This window comes from Pelodiscus sinensis, chromosome 1 (assembly GCF_049634645.1).
Source record: "Pelodiscus sinensis isolate JC-2024 chromosome 1, ASM4963464v1, whole genome shotgun sequence".
NCBI lineage: Eukaryota > Metazoa > Chordata > Testudines > Trionychidae > Pelodiscus > Pelodiscus sinensis.
Genome location: NC_134711.1, coordinates 333,696,395 through 333,713,975, shown reverse-complemented (window position 1 = coordinate 333,713,975; position 17,581 = coordinate 333,696,395). Strand labels below are relative to the sequence as shown.

General features: G+C 47.0%; 3 protein-coding genes across 3 annotated transcripts; all 3 read right to left on the bottom strand.

The window, feature by feature from the left end:
* On the bottom strand, window positions 1-633 carry LOC102451476 (olfactory receptor 52M1-like). The gene has a single exon (XM_006113774.4). It carries the CDS (start codon window positions 631-633, stop codon window positions 1-3), a length of 633 nt encoding a protein of 210 aa, XP_006113836.4.
* A 5,005-nt stretch (window positions 634-5,638) lies between these two features.
* Window positions 5,639-6,580, bottom strand: LOC102451709 (olfactory receptor 52M1-like). Its single transcript, XM_014568872.2, has one exon. The coding sequence runs from the start codon at window positions 6,578-6,580 to the stop codon at window positions 5,639-5,641; it is 942 nt and encodes a 313-aa protein (XP_014424358.2).
* Window positions 6,581-15,052: 8,472 nt separating this feature from the next.
* LOC102451946 (olfactory receptor 52M1-like) lies at window positions 15,053-15,994 on the bottom strand. The gene has a single exon (XM_075898372.1). It carries the CDS (start codon window positions 15,992-15,994, stop codon window positions 15,053-15,055), a length of 942 nt encoding a protein of 313 aa, XP_075754487.1.
* Window positions 15,995-17,581: the final 1,587 nt, after the last annotated feature.

Sequence of the window (17,581 nt, the reverse complement as noted above, 5' to 3'; positions counted from 1 at the left end):
CTATTTACGAGTAACAAGCCAGCGCAGCCTGCTCCGGATCTGTTTGGTCTTTACCCCATAGAGGATGGGGTTGAGCATGGAGGGCAGCAGGAAGTATAGGTTGGCAATAAGAACTTGGACATGCTGGGGAAAATTCTGTCCAAAACGGTAGATGAGGGCGGAGGAGGCACTTGGGATATAAAAGATTATGATGGCGCAGAGATGTGAGCCACAGGTCAAAAGCGTCTTTTGTCGGGTGTCCTTTGTGGGGAGGCTGAAGATGGCTCTAAGGATCTGCAAATAGGAGATGGCAATGAAAATCCCATCCAGACCCATGACAAAGAACATCACAAAGAGGCCGAAGTAGCTATTGACACGGGTGTCAGCACAAGCCAGTTTAACTACGGCCATTTGTACACAATATGGCTCAGAGATGACTTTGGTTCTGCAATATGGCCATCTCCTCGTTAGTAAGGGATAGGGCAGTGTGACTATGCCACTGCGTAGCACCACGGCCAGGCCAATTTTGGCTACCAAACTGTTTGTCAGGATGGCGGAATGTCTCAGGGGATGGCAGATGGCCACATAGCGATCAAAAGCCATGGCTGCCAATATCCCAGACTCGATTGCTGAGAAGCAGTGAATGAAGTACATCTGGGTGAGGCAGGCATTGAAGTCTATCTCCCTGGAATTGAACCAGAAGATGGCCAGCATTTTGGGCAAGGCAGATGAGGTCAAGACCAGGTCAGTAACAGCCAGCATGCAGAGGAAATAGTACATGGGCTCGTGGAGGCTCGTCTCTATCTTCACGATGAACAGGATGGTGAAGTTCCCCAAGATGACTATGATGAACATGGCACAGAAAGGGATGGCGATCCAGACATGGGCCTCCTCCAGGCCAGGAATACCAATCAGGATGAAGGTGGAGGGGTTGGTAAAGTCAGTTGCGTTGAAATATGACATGGGGTAGATGAGAAGGCATCCAACTCAGAAGCAGAACCGTGTCTCCTCCATCTATTGTATGTTCCCGTGACTTCTTTTATATGCCCGGTCTCTAGGGTGATGGTCACAGTATCGATACCTGGATGAAGAGACAATGACAATGGAGAGACTACTGCAGGATATTTTCATGGCTCCTGCAGATTGTTCAATCTTCACACACATAGCAAAAATATTTTCATTGTGCAGAGTAGTGACTCATGAGTCACTGATTCCACTAATGATAATTCTAGAAATTTCTATGTTTGATGAATTCCTAATTGTCGTGGTAAGATTAATAGGCATTAGAGGGGAACAGGAGTGTGGATATGTGTTATCCCTCATTGTTTTCTAATGGAAAGATACCAGGATAGATATTCAGTGCTGTAAGGAGTTCCTGTTAACCTGGTAGATAAATGTGTGCGAATGGAAAATAAAAATCTTTGATGAGACATGTTTTGGGGATACCTCCCAACTAGAATACACCTGAGAGAAAAGATCTGGTAGTCACTTGTAGCACCACCATGCCTGCATCAAGAACTTTGCTATTGATGTTAGTATGTATTCGATTCTCTTATCAATTTTTGTTTCCTTCCTTCCTTCCTTCCTTCCTTCCTTCCTTCCTTCCTTCCTTCCTTCCTTCCTTCCTTCCTTCCTTCCTTCCTTCCTTCCTTCCTTCCTTCCTTCCTTCCTTCCTTCCTTCCTTCCTTCCTTCCACAGAATGCTTTTTCTGTAAGATTCCTAGTTATAAATTGGCCTGGTCCTTTGGGATCAGAAGAACCTTTTTATTAGGTATACAACTACACTGTGGGCAAAAGTCGAATTAAGCTATGCAACTTTAGCTAAATCAATTGAGTAGCAGAATTCGAAATAGCTTAACTCGGCTTTTGGCACTGTCTACAAGGGGTATTCCGGGTGCTGCTAGAGGAGAACTGCAGTGTCCGAGGGAATTACTTGTATGTCTTCTTAAATTATATTTGATTAGTAACAAAACAAGGGGTAATGCCTAGGCCTTCTCAGGATCTGGTGGATGGGCAGATAGCAGAGAGACAGACCTGGAGAAGATACCAAACTGGGTGGGGTTGCAACTTCTTTGGAGGATAGGGACATAATTCAAAATGACCTTAGCAAGTTAGAGAAATGGTCAGAGGTAAACAGGATGAGGTTTAATAAAGAGAAATGCAAAGTGCTCCACTTAGGAAGGAACAATCAGTTCCATACATACAAGATGGGAAGCGACTGTCTAGGAAGGAGCATGGCGGAAAGGGATCTAGGGGTCATAGTGGACCACAAGTTGAATATGAGTCAACAGTGTGATGCTGTTGCAAAAAAAGCAAATATGATTCTAGGTTGTATCAACAGGTGTGTTGTAAGCAAAACTCGTGAAGCCATTCTGCCGCTCTACTCTGCACTAGTTAGGCCTCAGCTGGAGTACTGTGTCCAGTTCTGGGCGCCACATTTCAAGAAAGATGTGGAGAAATTGGAAAGGGTACAGAGAAGAGCGACAAGAATGATTAAAGGTCTAGAGAACATGACCTATGAAGCCAGGCTTCATGAACTGGGCTTGTTTAGTTTGGAAAAAAGAAGATTAAGGGGGGACATGATAGCGGTTTTCAAATATCTAAAAGGGTGTCACAAGAAGGAAGGAGAAAATTTGTTCCTCTTGGTTTCTGAGGACAGGACAAGGAGTAATGGGCTTAAAGTACAGCAAGGGAGGTTTAGATTGGACATTAGGAAAAAATTCCTAACTGTCAGGGTAGTCAGATATTGGAATAAATTGCCAAGGGAGGTGGTGGAATCTCCCTCTCTGGAGATATTTAAGAACAGGTTAGCTAGACATCTGTCAGGGATGGTGTAGATGGAGCTTGGTCCTGCCTTGAGGGCGGGGGGCTGGACTCGATGACCTCTTGAGGTCCCTTCCAGTCCTATGATTCTATGTCCTGTTAACCTCTGGCATGTAGGGTTCCAAATGCTGCCGTGGTTACCAGGCCTGATAGGAGCCACACTGGACTTGTGATCTTGTGACTTATGGACACAAATATGCAGAACTCTAAGCTGCTCAGGATAAATTGCTGCATGTAACCTATCAGTCTTCATGTCATTATCCACTAAGTCTGCATATCTTATTTTGGTGTATGGCTCATACTTGTGTGTAAAGTTAGATCTATGGAGTATGGAATGGTTCATGGTTTGAAAAGTGCAAGTGCAAGCCATCAAAGGTGTTTATAGATGATCACCCAGACATCAAGGGAAATAGCCTCTTTTGTCCTTTGAGTCCAAGCAGTGGTTGGTCTTAGGAAGTCACATGGCCACTGTGGGAGGGTCCTGTTCCCTCCCCGGAGCTCCCTGCCCCTTTCCCTTGTTTTACACCCACACTCGGGCTGTGTCCAACGTGTTTATTGTTCACAATCCCAGTCCCACTCGGACTTCACTGAGGCCCTCACGCGTCTCGGAGCACTCTTCACCTTCCCAATGTGGAGCGGGAAGTAAGGGGACCCGGGCCTGCTCTCACCTCCAGGTCTCAGCCCAGGGCCCTAGGGAGGGGGAGATGTCTTTCTCTCTGCCTCCTGTGCTCAGTTTGGATGCCTCCCAAAATGCACTGACCCACGGGCTTAAAAACCCTACCCTGGGCTTCTTCTTATTCACCCCGTCGTGCTCTGGGACTAAAACGTTACAACTCGACCGTGTCCTGCTCCGGACCCTTCCCACCGGAAACTTTCAGCCCACTGGAACTTGGACCCTCTCCAGGCGCCGTCCTCCCCCCACCCGGGGATTGGCCCATTTAAATCCCACACCTCCTTGGGGTCGCCCCACCCCTAGGCGTGTCCCTGCCGGTGCCTCTGCCCCTGCCCCGTGCTGCAATAGGCGGGTTTCCCCCCGAGGGTACCTGTGAGTGCTCGTACGCCAGCATCAGCATCTGGCCAAGGCACCATTTCCCTGCCAGCTTCTACCTCCGGTGGCGTGTCCTTGGCTGCCTCTCCCAAGTGTGCAGCCCTCACCCAGCTGCCGCCGGTGGTCCCTGGGGAAGTCGGCATTCCCAGGTGCTCCCCGCCATGGGGGGCCAGCGGTTTGGGGGAGAGGAGCCCACCTGCTCTGTCACAGCCACCTCAACAGGTAGCGGTGAAGTAAGTCATTGTCCATGGAAGAGTGGAATGGAGAAAGAGACTTCCCACCTAAAGTGGAAACCAGCGGTGGATTTAGGGCAGGCCGAGCGGGGCGGCTGCCCCAGGCCCAGTGCTTCCTGAGGCCCCATGCATGTGCCGTGTCAAAGGAGGGACCCCGCAAAATTTCGCTGCCTGGGGCCCCGCGGCACTCTCATCCACCCCTGGTGGAATCTATAACACAATGGGAAGCTAGCAGTTTCTTTGTCTTTGGCTTGGGTAATTGCAGACCCCAAAGAAAAAGGGACTTCCCTAGCTTGGAGGTTTAGGTGGAATAAGAACAGTTTTAGGCTGAGTTCATAATACGTTTGTACTGAGGTTTTAATGTTAGAGTTAGCTAAGTGTTTTCTATTACTTTAAATTAGAAATCTACTTTATTCTGCCTCTTCTCACTTATTGTCACTTAAATCCTACTGCTTGTACTTAATAAAATCACTGTTAATTGCTTTCAACCCCAGTGCAAATAATTGTTACCTGGGGGAGCAATCAGTATGCACCTCCTCCTTTCCTTTTTGAAAGGGGTTTACCTAAATAAATCTATTGGGTTTAGATACCATTTGGGGAGTGGCATCCGAGGAAATTGGACCCAAACCTGCATTTTCCTCAGACCTGAAAAGGTTCAGTGTCTTGGCTGGAAGGACTCTGACACAAAGAATATTCATCTTTATTTGGCACTGGGGAGGCCACATCTGGAGTCTTGTGTCTATTTCTGAGCCCCATTAAAGAAAGGATGTGGACACATTGGAGAAATTCCAGCCGAGGGCAACAAAAATACCGAGGGGGCTCGAACACATGACATATGAGGAGACGCAAAGGGATTTGTGCTTATTTAGTCAGTGAAAGAGAAGAGTGAGGGGGGATTTGGGAGCAGCCTTCAACTTCCAGAGGGAGGTTCCAAAGAGGCTGGAGAGAGGCTGTTCTTAGTAGTGAGGGATGGCAGAATGAGGAGCAATGGTCTCAAGTCACAGGCGGCAGGTCTAGATTGGATATTAGGAAAAGCTCTTGCCCTAGGAGGGTGTGGAAGCACTGAGATGGGTTCCCTAGGGAGGTGTGGAATCTTCATCCCTAGAGGTTTTTAAGTCCCGTCTTGACAAAGCCCTGGCTGGGATAATAGAGTTGGGGTTGGTCCTGCTTTGAGGAAGAGGTTGGACTCGGTGACTCCCAAGGTCTCCTCCACCTATCTCTTAACACATTCCTCATTCTCACACCCACAAAACAGAATTGATTTCTTTGTGACATGGACTCCATATGAATATTTTAGCAGGAGCATCAAAGTCCAGTTTCAATCACACCCAGTCATCATACCCAATTACTTAGTTCACAATACTAACATTAAAACCAGAACAAACTTATACAAATTTATTCCTGACCTGGAGTCACCTTAAGACACAATATTCTGTCTGGTGCACCTTTACCACTGGCCCTCGCTGCTTTCAGAAAGGGTGGCTGGCAGAGTACACTGAGGAACAATACTTTGCACTTTAGCTCTGAACGCCAGAGTCCCAGGAGAAAACTTTACACTATTTACGAGTAACAAACCAGCGCAGCCTGCTCCAGATCTGTTTGGTCTTTACCCCATAGATGATGGGGTTGAGCATGGGGGGCAGCAGGAGGTACATGATGGCAATAAGAACTTGGACATGCTGGGGAAAATTTTGTCCGAAACGATAAATGAGGGAGGAGAAGGCACTTGGGATGTAAAAGATTACAATGGCGCAGAGATGTGAGGCACAAGTCAAAAAAGTCTTGAGCCGAGCGTCCTTTGTGGGGAGGCTGAAGATGGCCCTGAGGATCTGCATGTAGGAGATGGCAATAGAAATCACATCCAGACCCAACACAAAGAACATCACAAAGAGCCCGTAGTAACTATTGACGCGGGTGTCGGCGCAGGCCAACTTCACCACGGCGATGTGCACACAGTACGGCTCAGAGATGATGTTGGTTCTACAATATGGCCATCTCCTCGTCAGTAAGGGATAGGGCAGTGTGACTATGCTGCTGCGTAGCAATAGGGCCAGGCCAATTTTAGCTACCGAAGGGTTTGTCAGGATGGTGGAATGTCTCAAAGGATGGCAAATGGCCACATAGCGATCCAAAGCCATGGCTGCCAATATCCCAGACTCAATTGCTGAGAAGCAGTGAATGAAGTACATCTGGGTGAGGCAGGCATCGAAGTCTATCTCCCTGGAATTGAACCAGAAGTTGCTCAGCATTTTGGGCAGGACAGATGTGGCCAAGACCAGGTCGGTGATGGCCAGCATGCAGAGAAAATAGTACATGGGCTCGTGGAGCCGAGACTCTGTCTTCACAATGAAGAGGATGGTGAAGTTCCCCAAGAGGGCTATGACGTACATGGCGCAGAAGGGGATGGAGATCCAGACATGGGCCTCCTCCAGGCCAGGAATGCCAATCAGGATGAAGGTGGAGGGGTTGGTAAAATCAGTTGCGTTGAAATACGACATGGAGCAGGCGAGAAGGCATCCAACTCAGAAGCAGAACAGTGTCTCCTGCATGTACCGTATGTCCCCCTGACTTCCTTTATATGCCCAGGCTCTAGGGTGATGTTCACAGTACCTATACCTGGATGGCGAGACAATGACAATGGAGATTACTGCAGGATAATTTCATGGCTGCTGCAGATTGTTCAGTCTTCACACACAGAGCAAAGATATTTTCTTTGTGCAGAGGAGTGACTCATGAGCCACTGACCTCACTAATGTCAATTCTAGAAGTTATGTCCGAAGAATTCCTAAATGTCATAGTCAGGGAAAGCTTAATAGGCATTAGAGGGGAACAGGAGTGTGGATATGTGTTATCCATCATTGTTTCTTATTGATAAGACACCATATAGCTAGTCAGTGTTGTAAAGAGTTCCTATTAACCTGGGAGATAAATATGTGGGAATGGACAATAAAAATATTTGATGAGACATGCGTTGGGGAAACCTCCCTACCAGAATACACCTGAGGGAAAAGATCTGGTAGTCACTAGTAGCACCACTGTGCCTTCATCAAGAACTTTGTAATTGATGTCGGTATGTATATTCAATTCCTTTATCAATTTTAACTTTCTTTCTTTCTTTCTTTCTTTCTTTCTTTCTTTCTTTCTTTCTTTCTTTCTTTCTTTCTTTCTTTCTTTCTTTCTTTCTTTCTTTCTTTCTTTCTTTCTTTCTTTCTTTCTTTCTTTCTATCACAGCATGCTTTTTGGGTAAGATTCCTAGTTATAAATTGGCCTGGGAAAGTGGCTGGTCCTTTGGAATCAGAAGTACCTTTTTATTAGGGACTTGTCTACACTTCCAGGATTAAGATATGCAATTTAATAGTTCCACAATTTCACATTTGAGTTCTTTCAGAGCTCTTCGGTGAATGCCATCCGGTCCCGGTGACTTGTTACTGTTAAGTTTATCAGTTAATTCCAAAACTTCCTCTAATGACACTTCAATGTGAGACAAGTCCTCAGATTTGTCACCAACAAAGGACGGGTCAGGTTCAGGAATCTCCCTAACATCCTCAGCCGTGAAGACTGAAGCAAAGAATTCGTTTAGTTTCCCCGCAATGACTTTATTGTCTTTAAGTGCTCCATTTGTATCTCTATCGTCCAGGGGCCCCACTGGTTGCTTAGCAGGCTTCCTGTTCCTGAACATATTGTTATTACCTTTGGAGTTTGCATAGCTGCAGTCAAAATAGTTTAATTCGGCTTTGGCACTGTCTACACTATAGGAAGTTGAAGGAAGAACACTCTTCCTTTGACTTCCCTTATTCCTCATGAAGTAAGGGTTAGGGAAGTCAAAGCAAGAAGTTTACTATATTGAAATTCTTTTGAAATAATGGCTTGCTGTATAGACGTGCATTCTGTTATTTCGAAATAACGTCAGACCAGGGCAGTAGTTCATAGTCAGCTGGAAGGACAGAACAGGAAGGGTTCTGCAGGGATCATTCTGGGACTGGTTCTGTTCGATACCTTCATCAGTGATTTATATCACGACATTGATAAAGTTTGTGAATGATGCAGAGCTGGGAGGGGTTGCAAGTGCTTTCAAGGTGAGAAATGTGATTCAAAATCATCCGGACCAACTGGAGAAAGGGTTTGAGGAACATAGAAGGAAATCCAATAAGGGCTAATTGAACGTAACCCACATGAGAAGAAACAATCCATTGCACTCATAAACATGGGAACTGACTGCCTACGAAGGACTGTTGAAAGAGATCTAGCAGTCATTGTGTGCAACAAATTAAATAATAGTGGGACACAGCTGCAGAAAAAAAAAAGCCAACATGATTCTGGGATGCAGTAACAGAAATACTGTGAGGAAGACACAAGACATAATTGTTCCCCATTGCTCTGCTCGACTTAGGCCTTGTCTGGAGTATTGTGTCGAGAGATGGGTGACAAATTTCAGGAAAGATGTGGACAAAAGATGTGCGTCATTTTCGCTGTCGGGGCTTTTTTGCGGAAAAGAAATCTCTGCTGTCTACACTGGCCCTTTTCCGGAACAGTTTTCCGGAAAAAGACTTTTGCCCGAACGGGTGCAGCATAGTTTTTCTGGAAAAGCACTGATGATTTTATATTAGATCGTCAGTGCTTTTCCGGAAATTCAAGCGGCCAGTGTAAACAGCTGGCAAATTATTCCAGAAAAGCGGCTGATTTTCCGGAATAACTGGCCAGTGTAGACACAGCCCCTATGAATCTACCCACCAATATACTAGACCAGGCATTTCTATTTACTCTTTCCCACAGCACATGAACAAGGGATTCACCTTTCTTAAAGGATCCACTGTACCACTGAAACACTGTTAGTCACTCCAGGACTAGAGGGGTGACAGAGACGCAGCCGTGTTAGTCTGCTGTAGCTGAAACAAAAGACAGGGCTATGTAGCACTTTAAAGACTAACAAGTTGGTTTATTAGGTGATGAGCTTTCGGGGGCCAGACCCCCTTCCTCAGATCAATATGTGGAAAAAAATTGGAACAACCATATATACCAAAGTGACACAATCAAAAAAATGAACGCATGTGAAATTGACAAATCAAATTTTAGAACAGAGTGGGGGTGAGGGAGGAAGATTAGCATCTGTGAGGAAATGACATAGGGGTGATAATTGGGGAAGCTATCTTTGTAATAGGTGAGATAATAAGTGTCTTTGTTTAAACTCATACATAAAGTGTCAAATTTAAGCATGAATGACAATTCTGAAGCTTCTCGTTGAAGTCTTTAATTCTGGCCTGGGCCACGAAAGCTCATCACCTAAAAAACCATCTTGTTAGTCTTTAAAGTGCTACATAGTCCTGTCTTTTGTTTCGGGACTAGAGCGTATCTCCTAGGGTGGGCATGGTGCACAGAGAAAAGGGACTGGGTACTGGAACAAACTCACCCCCTGTGGCAAGAGTTCTGGGAGGTTTAGTGGCCGTCGAGAGCAGAAAGGACCCCCGACTGACTGTCAGTCTCATCATGCCCACGTAGCCCTGGGTTCGTGGAGCAGGGGAGCCCCTCATCAAGAGCTGGTACCTGCTAGTTCTGAGAGGGACGTGTCTTCCCTGGGAACCCCCTCAGGCAACCGCGTCCCGCGCCTCTCTCAGCCCAGCATCTGCAGTGGCATCCAATGCGGAAAGCGAGAGCAGGGGTGTGCACTGTTTATAGCAGAGCCCTGTACAGTCTCTGGGGTGTTTGCTTGCATGCTTTGGGGGACGTAAACCGGATGGACACAAGCCCATCCATGCTTCTCTGCTACTTATCCAGGTGTAGCCATAAACAGGAATTAAGGAATCCTCCCAAAGGAAGAGGAGAACTCTTGGGCTCTGGGCAGAGTCACTGAGGAATTGTCTGCTCTGGGCATTTCTGTATTTTTAAGAATTATACTGATTAGAAAAAAACCCAATGGATAATGGGTAGATCTCCCGAGGGTCTGTTGTCCTGTAAATGCCCAGAAGGGATACGTAAGTTGTAGACAGACAGATCTGGAGGCATAAGACTGAGTGTTTTCTTTCTTTCTTTCTTTCTTTCGTTCTTTCGTTCTTTCGTTCTTTCGTTCTGCACGTGGGGCTGTTGATGAAGGAGCTCAGACTTGGAATTCTCTTCAATAACCATCATCATTTTACAAAGTAGAGATTTTACCTCCAAAAACAGGAACTCTCTGATCCAGCAACATCTGTCATCCAGCAGAACCACGGATGCTCCTTTAAGCACAGCCCTCGGCTAGCCTAGTGATAGAGATGTAGCCGTGTTAGTCTGGTGTAGCTGAAACGAAATACAGGACAATGTAGCACTTTAAAGACTAACAAGATGGTTTATTAGATGATGAGCTTTCGTGGGCCAGACCCACTTCCTCAGATCAAATAGTGGAAGAAAATAGTCACAACCATATATACCAAAGGATACAATTGAAAAAAATGAACACATATGAAAAGGACAAATCACATTTCAGAACAGAAGGGGAATGCGGGGGGGGCGGGAGGTAAATGTCTGTGAGTTAATGATATTAGAGGTGGGGAAAGGTAAATGTCTGTGAGCTAATGGTATTAGCTCTAATTATCACCTCTAATACCATTAGCTCACAGACATTTACCTTCCTCCCCCCCTGCATCCCCCTTCTGTTCTGAAATGTGATTTGTCCTTTTCATATGTGTTCACTTTTTTTTAATTGTATCCTTTGGTATATATAGTTGTGACAATTTTCTTCTACTATTTGATCTGAGGAAGTGGGTCCAAAGAGTCCTCTCTGCTGCCCTTGTGCCTCTCTCCTGTCCCAGCTTCTGCTGGCTCATCCAGGCTCTGTGGTTTGGAAGGTCTCAACCATCCCCTCCTCTCTCTGGGTATGTCTACACTACAAAGTTGGTTCGAACTAACGGATGTTAGTTCGAACTAACTTTCATAGGCGCTACACTAGCGCTCCGCTAGTTCGAATTTAATTCGAACTAGTGGAGCGCTTAGTTCGAACTAGGTAAACCTCATTCTACGAGGACTCAGCCTAGTTCGAACTTACTAGTTTGAATTAAGGGCTGTGTAGCCCCTTAATTCGAACTAGTGGGAGGCTAGCCCTCCCCAGGTTTCCAAGGTGGCCACTCTGGCCAACACCAGGGAAACTCTATGCCCCCCTCCCGGCCCTGGACCCCTTAAAAAGGCACGGGCTGGCTACGGTGCCTGTGCCAGGTGCAAGCCTGCCAGCACCCAGCTAGCAGACCCTGCACATGGCACGGATCGAGCCAGCCACCCGATGCCCCCCAGCCCTCCCCCTCTTCCTGGGACCAGGCTGGCGGCTCACTGGAGCTTGCCCGGGACCACAAGAGGCGGGCACCCGCCTGGGCTAGTGCGGACATCGTGGACCTCGTCCACGACCTCTGCACTAGGCACAGGAAAGTGGCCGGCTAGGGCAGGAGAGCTGTCAGCCTGGCCACGCAGGAGCAGGTGTGCATGAAAATCAAGGTGGTCCACTGAGACCCCCGACCCTGAGCCCTGAGCTTAGAATGGCCGTCCTGGGTCAGACCAAAGGTCCATCTAGCCCAGTAGCCTGTCTGCCGACAGCGGCCAACCCTAGGGACCCTGGAGGGGATGGACCGAAGACAGTGACCAAGCCATTTGTCTCGTGCCATCCCTCTCCAGCCTTCCACAAACCTTGGGCAGGGACACCACTCCTACCCCCTGGCTAATACCACTCCATGGACCCAACCTCCATGACTTGATCTCACTTCCCTTTAAACTCTTTTCTAGTTCTAGCCTTCACAGCCTCCTGCAGCAAGGTGTTCCACAGGTTGACTCTTTGCTTTGTCAAGAACAACTTTCTGTTACTAGTTTGAAGCCTGCTACCCATTCCTTTCCTTTGGTGTCCTCTAGTCCTTCTTTATGGGAACTAATGAAGAACTTTTCTGTATGCACCCTCTCCACCAAACTCCTGCTTTTAGAGACCTCTATCCTGTCCCCCCTCTGTCTCTTCTTTTCTAAGATGAAAAGTCCCAGTCTATTTAGCCTCTCTTCGTATGGGACCTGTTCCCAACCCCTGATCATTTTAGTTGCCCTCCCCTCTCCCACCCTCTCTCTTCCCCTCTCCCACCTCCTTTTCCCAGTCTCCCCCAGTTTTGTTCAATAAAGACAGATTCCATTTTTGAACACAATTGTCCTTTATTTTGTACATCAAGAAGAGGGTCTAGGGAAGGGTAAGTGGAAGGAGGTGAGGGAGGAATGGGGCACGAGCCCCCGATGGGGAGGACTGGGCTGGCTCTGCGGGCTTCTGGGGGTGGAAGCTCTCCTGCAGCCCCCCAATTGCCCCCTCTCCCCAGATGGCAGCCTGCGGCAAGTGCAGCCGGGCTGATGGCCGAGTGGTGTGATGTGCCCAGTGTGGGTACTCAGGGCACTCCAAGCCAGGACTGCTTTGCAAGCGGGGCACCCCTGAGAACTGTCTGTCCGGGGTGGGGGTCGGGACCCTTTAAGCGCAGCCCTCGGCTAGCCTGAGACAGCATCTCCACGCTCTAAGTCCTCCTCTTATGCCCTGCCGGCACTGCTTCCGGCCAGCCTTAACCCCGCTTCAGGGTCCACTTAATATGGACATGCTAGTTCGAATTAGCAAAACGCTAATTTGAACTAGTTTTTCGTTCTAGAGGCGTTAGTTCGAATTAGCTTAGTTCGAATTAACTAATTTGAACTAAGTTAGTTCGAATTAGCGCTGTAGTGTAGACGTACCTTCTGTTCCCTCCAGTGGGAGGTTCCATCCCTTCCCAACCCACCTCTCTACAGAGACTCTGGAGAAAAGTGATTCGATCTAGAATCCTGCTGGTACATTCCTCTGCTGGGAGACTTTTTGTTCGGGGTCAGAGTCTCCACGTCAGCTTCCTGCCTCTTAATACAAGCGGCTTGTGCAAATGGGGCGTGTCATGGGGCGTGAAATGCAAAGTGCTCCACTTAGGAAGGAACAATCAGTTCCATACATACAAGATGGGAAGCGACTGTCTAGGAAGGAGCATGGCGGAAAGGGATCTAGGGGTCATAGTGGACCACAAGTTGAATATGAGTCAACAGTGTGATGCTGTTGCAAAAAAAGCAAATATGATTCTAGGTTGTATCAACAGGTGTGTTGTAAGCAAAACTCGTGAAGTCATTCTGCCGCTCTACTCTGCACTAGTTAGGCCTCAGCTGGAGTACTGTGTCCAGTTCTGGGCGCCACATTTCAAGAAAGATGTGGAGAAATTGGAAAGGGTACAGAGAAGAGCGACAAGAATGATTAAAGGTTTAGAGAACATGACCTATGAAGCCAGGCTTCATGAACTGGGCTTGTTTAGTTTGGAAAAAAGAAGATTAAGGGGGGACATGATAGCGGTTTTCAAATATCTAAAAGGGTGTCACAAGGAGGAAGGCGAAAATTTGTTCCTCTTGGTTTCTGAGGACAGGACAAGGAGTAATGGGCTTAAAGTGCAGCAGGGGAGGTTTAGATTGGACATTAGGAAAAAATTCCTAACTGTCAGGGTGGTCAAATATTGGAATAAATTGCCAGGGGAGGTGGTGGAATCTCCCTCTCTGGAGATATTTAAGAACAGGTTAGATAGACATCTGTCAGGGATGGTGTAGACGGAGCTTGATCCTGCCTTGAGGGCGGGGGGCTGGACTCGATGACCTCTCGAGGTCCCTTCCAGTCCTATTATTCTATGATTCTATGATTCTATGGCTCAAAGAGACAAGGACACAGAAAGCTCCTTCAAAGAGTGACATCAAGCAGTTGCCACACAACTAGACTTGATCCAGACAGTCTCTTTTTAGCATTTTGTGTCTTGTTGCTAGTGAGGCTTGGCAGGTGCTCCGTGTTGAATTAGAAAATCAGACTGAAAAGGGGATGTTGGCTCTACCTGGTCACATAGGGCAGGAAAGACTTGTCTGGTCATTAACCCTGCTCACCTGGGGCCATCCCACTCGTGCAGCTGGGTCAACTTTCAACTTTGTTTGCCCCAGCCTGGGAGCAGAGGAAGCCCAGCTGTAGCAGGGAAGAGGTGGAGAAGATCCAGTGGGTGATGAGAGGCAAGGGGTATAAAAGACACGGGTAAGGCCTGGGTGAAGTGGAGATATGAGCTGGGGCACAACTGACTAGTTCAGGCAGACGTTTAACAATATGGAAGGCCTAAAGCCGTCCTCTTCAGCCAGACTGAAGAGTAACAGCCATTAGCTGTACAGGCTGGAGTCACATACTCACCTCCCATCTAACCTGCAATAAAATAGTGTCACACCAGGCTGTAGAGAAGGAGACCTTGAGCTAATAGCCCCCACTATCACCAGACAAAGAATCCGATCTCAAAATGGGTAGAGAAAACATGGCTTCACAGCTTTCTGTCTGGCCAGAAATTGCTTATCAATACCTGAGGCTGTGGAATCCTCTGATTATTGTCCTCACATTCCTATTGTTTGCCTGTGTGATATCTGTCCGATTTGTATCTCTTTCTGCCTGCTGGATAATTAATTTTGCTAGGGGTAAATCAACTAAAGTGGTGAGGTATCATTGGTTAGGTAAGTCCATTACCATACATTACGATTGGTTAGTAAAATTACACTAAAATAATTGGTGAAGATCTCGCTAAGCAGGACTCAAGTTTCACTATATAAACTGTTGTCCAAGAAGAATATGAGGGGGAAAATCAGAAAGAGGAAAAAGGAAGAAGGAAGGAAAATTGTGTGGCGGGGCCTTTGAGGAGAGAAGTGAGGCAGGACACAGCCCCTGGGGAAATAGGCAGAAAAGAGAAAGGGTGTTGGGGTCCGGTTGCCAGCAATTTGAAAAGTGGCAGCCCTACGCGTTACAGAGTTTGTCACTCTACCATCTGACACCCTGAGACAGCATAGCACGGCCAGGAAAGGACGTAACATGCAAAGGAACTGACTTAGGGAAGCAAGCCCAGCACCAGGGCAGCAGACTGAGTTGCACAGAACCTGGCCTGAGAGTCAGAGCGCCAGGAGAAAACGTTACACTATATACGAGTAACAAGCCCGAGCAGCCGGCACCTTATTTGTTTGGTCTTTACCCCATAGATGATGGGGTTGAGCATGGGGGGCAGCAGGAAGCACATGTTGGCAAGGAGAACATGGACATGCTGGGGGAAATTCTGTCCAAAACGGTACATGAGGGAGGAGAAGAGACTTGGGATATAAAAGATTACAATGGTGCAGAGGTGAGAGCCGCAGGTCCCAAAAGTCTTCAGCCGGGCATCCTTTGTGGGGAGGCTGAAGATGGCCCTGAGGATCTGCATGTAGGAGATGGCAATAGAAATGACATCCAGACCCAACACACAGAACAGCACAAAGAGCCCATAGTAATTACTGATGCGGGTGTCGCCGCAGGCCAGTTTCACCACAGCGATGTGCACACAGTACGGCTCAGGGATGATGTTGGTTCTACAATATGGCCACTGCCTTGCCAGTAAGGGATATGGTAATATGAATGTGCCACTGCGCAGCACCACAGCCAGGGCAATCTTGGCCACAAAAGGGTTTGTCAGGATGGTGGAATGTCTCAGGGGATGGCAGATGGCCACGTAACGATCCAAAGCCATGGCTGCCAATATCCCAGACTGAATTGTTGAGAAACACTGAATGAAGAACATCTGGGTGAGGCAGGCATTGAAAGAGATTTCCCTGGAATTGAACCAGAAGATTGCCAGCATTTTGGGCAGGGTGGACGTAGACAGGACCAGGTCACTGATGGCCAACACGCAGAGGAAATAGTACATGGGTTCATGGAGGCTCGGCTCCATCTTTACAATGAGCAGGATGGTGAGATTCCCCACAATGGCTATGACATAGATGTCAGAGAAGGGGATGGAGATCCACACATGAGCTGTCTCCAGGCCAGGAATGCCCAGCAGGATGAAGGTGGAGGGGTTGGTGAAATTCTCTGTGTTTGATTGTGACATGGAGTTGGAGAGAAGGTGTCTAACTGTGAAATAGAACAGTGTCGCCTACATCTATCGTCGTTTCCACTGACTTGCTTTGTATGCCCAGGCTCTGGGGTGATGGTCACAGTACCAATACCTGCATGGAGAGACAATGTTAACAGGAGTCGCTGTATGTATAATTGGAAACGGTTCTTCCTCATTGCACATTAATTAAATGAAAATAAGGACAGTGATCCCATACTATACGGGGTTCCTCATTTACCTGATTCTTATAATAAGAGAAGGGGGGAAACCACCCAAATTTTTGACAAAACATGTGCCAGGGGAAAACATAAGAACATAAGAATGGCCGTACTTGGTCAGACCAAAGGTCCTCCTAGCCCAGTAGCCTGTCTGCCAACAGTGGCCAACACCGGTGTCCCAGAGAGGGTGGACCAAAGACAACGAAAACCCCAAGTAGAACACACCTCAGGCAAAAGATCTGGAAATAGTTGCTCATTCACGTGTGGCTAAACCAAGACATTGTTCAGATACCTATGTGATGTTGTTGGACTGTAATTTGAACACAAAGACTGTTGTTGAAACAGCTGTTCTATGTTTGGAACAAATCTTGTACAAAGTATGCCAAGTGAGATGTCTAGAAAAAGCTTATATGCGCTCAGTTTTTGTCACCCAGTTACTCTAATGGAGAGAACAGACTGAAAGGGAATTTCCAAACCAGGTTCTGAGGGTTGAGGAGGCTGCTACATGACGACGGACTGAAAAGTCTGAAAAGGTTTAGAAAAGAGAAAAGAAAGGGGCGTATGATAGAAGCGAGCAGGCTAGCAGTTTTGAAAGAATAAGTAATTCCCCAAAGCAACCAGCAGAACTAAGTGGGAGGAAAAAATTAGATAGAAAAATAGGAATGAAAATGGAGAGTCTAGACCATCCCTGATAGGTGTCTATCCAACCTGCTCTTAAATATCTCCAGAGATGAAGATTCCACAACCTCCCTAGGCAATTTATTCCAGTGTTTAACCACCTTGACAGTTAGAAATTTTTTCCGAATGTCCAACAACAAGCTAAATATGAGCCAAGAATGTGACGCTGTTGCAAAAAAGCAAACATGCTTCTTTTCTACTCTACTCTTATTAGGCCTTAATTGAAGTATTCCACAACCTCCCAGTTGCTTCTGACGAAGTGGGTCTTTGTCCATGAAACCTTATGCTCCAACACTTCAGTTGGTCTATAAGGTGCCACAGGACTCCTTGCCGCTTTTGCAGATTTAGACTAACACCGTTACCCCTTTGATAATTGAAGTATTTGTGCAGTTCTGGGCACTGCATTTCAAGAAAGATGCAAAGAAATTGGAGAAGGTCCAGAGAAGAGAAACAAGAATGCTTAAAGGTTTAGAAAACATGAGCTATGAGGGAAGATGGAAGAAATTGGGCTTCTTTAGTTTAGAAGGGAGAAAACTGAGAGGGGACGTGATAGCTGTTTTCAAGTATCTAAAAGGGTGTCACTAGGAAGAGGGAGACAAGTTGTTCTCCTTGGCCTCTACGGATAAGACAAGAAACAGTGGGTGTAAACTGCAGCAAGAGAGGGTTAGGTAGGACATTAGGAAAA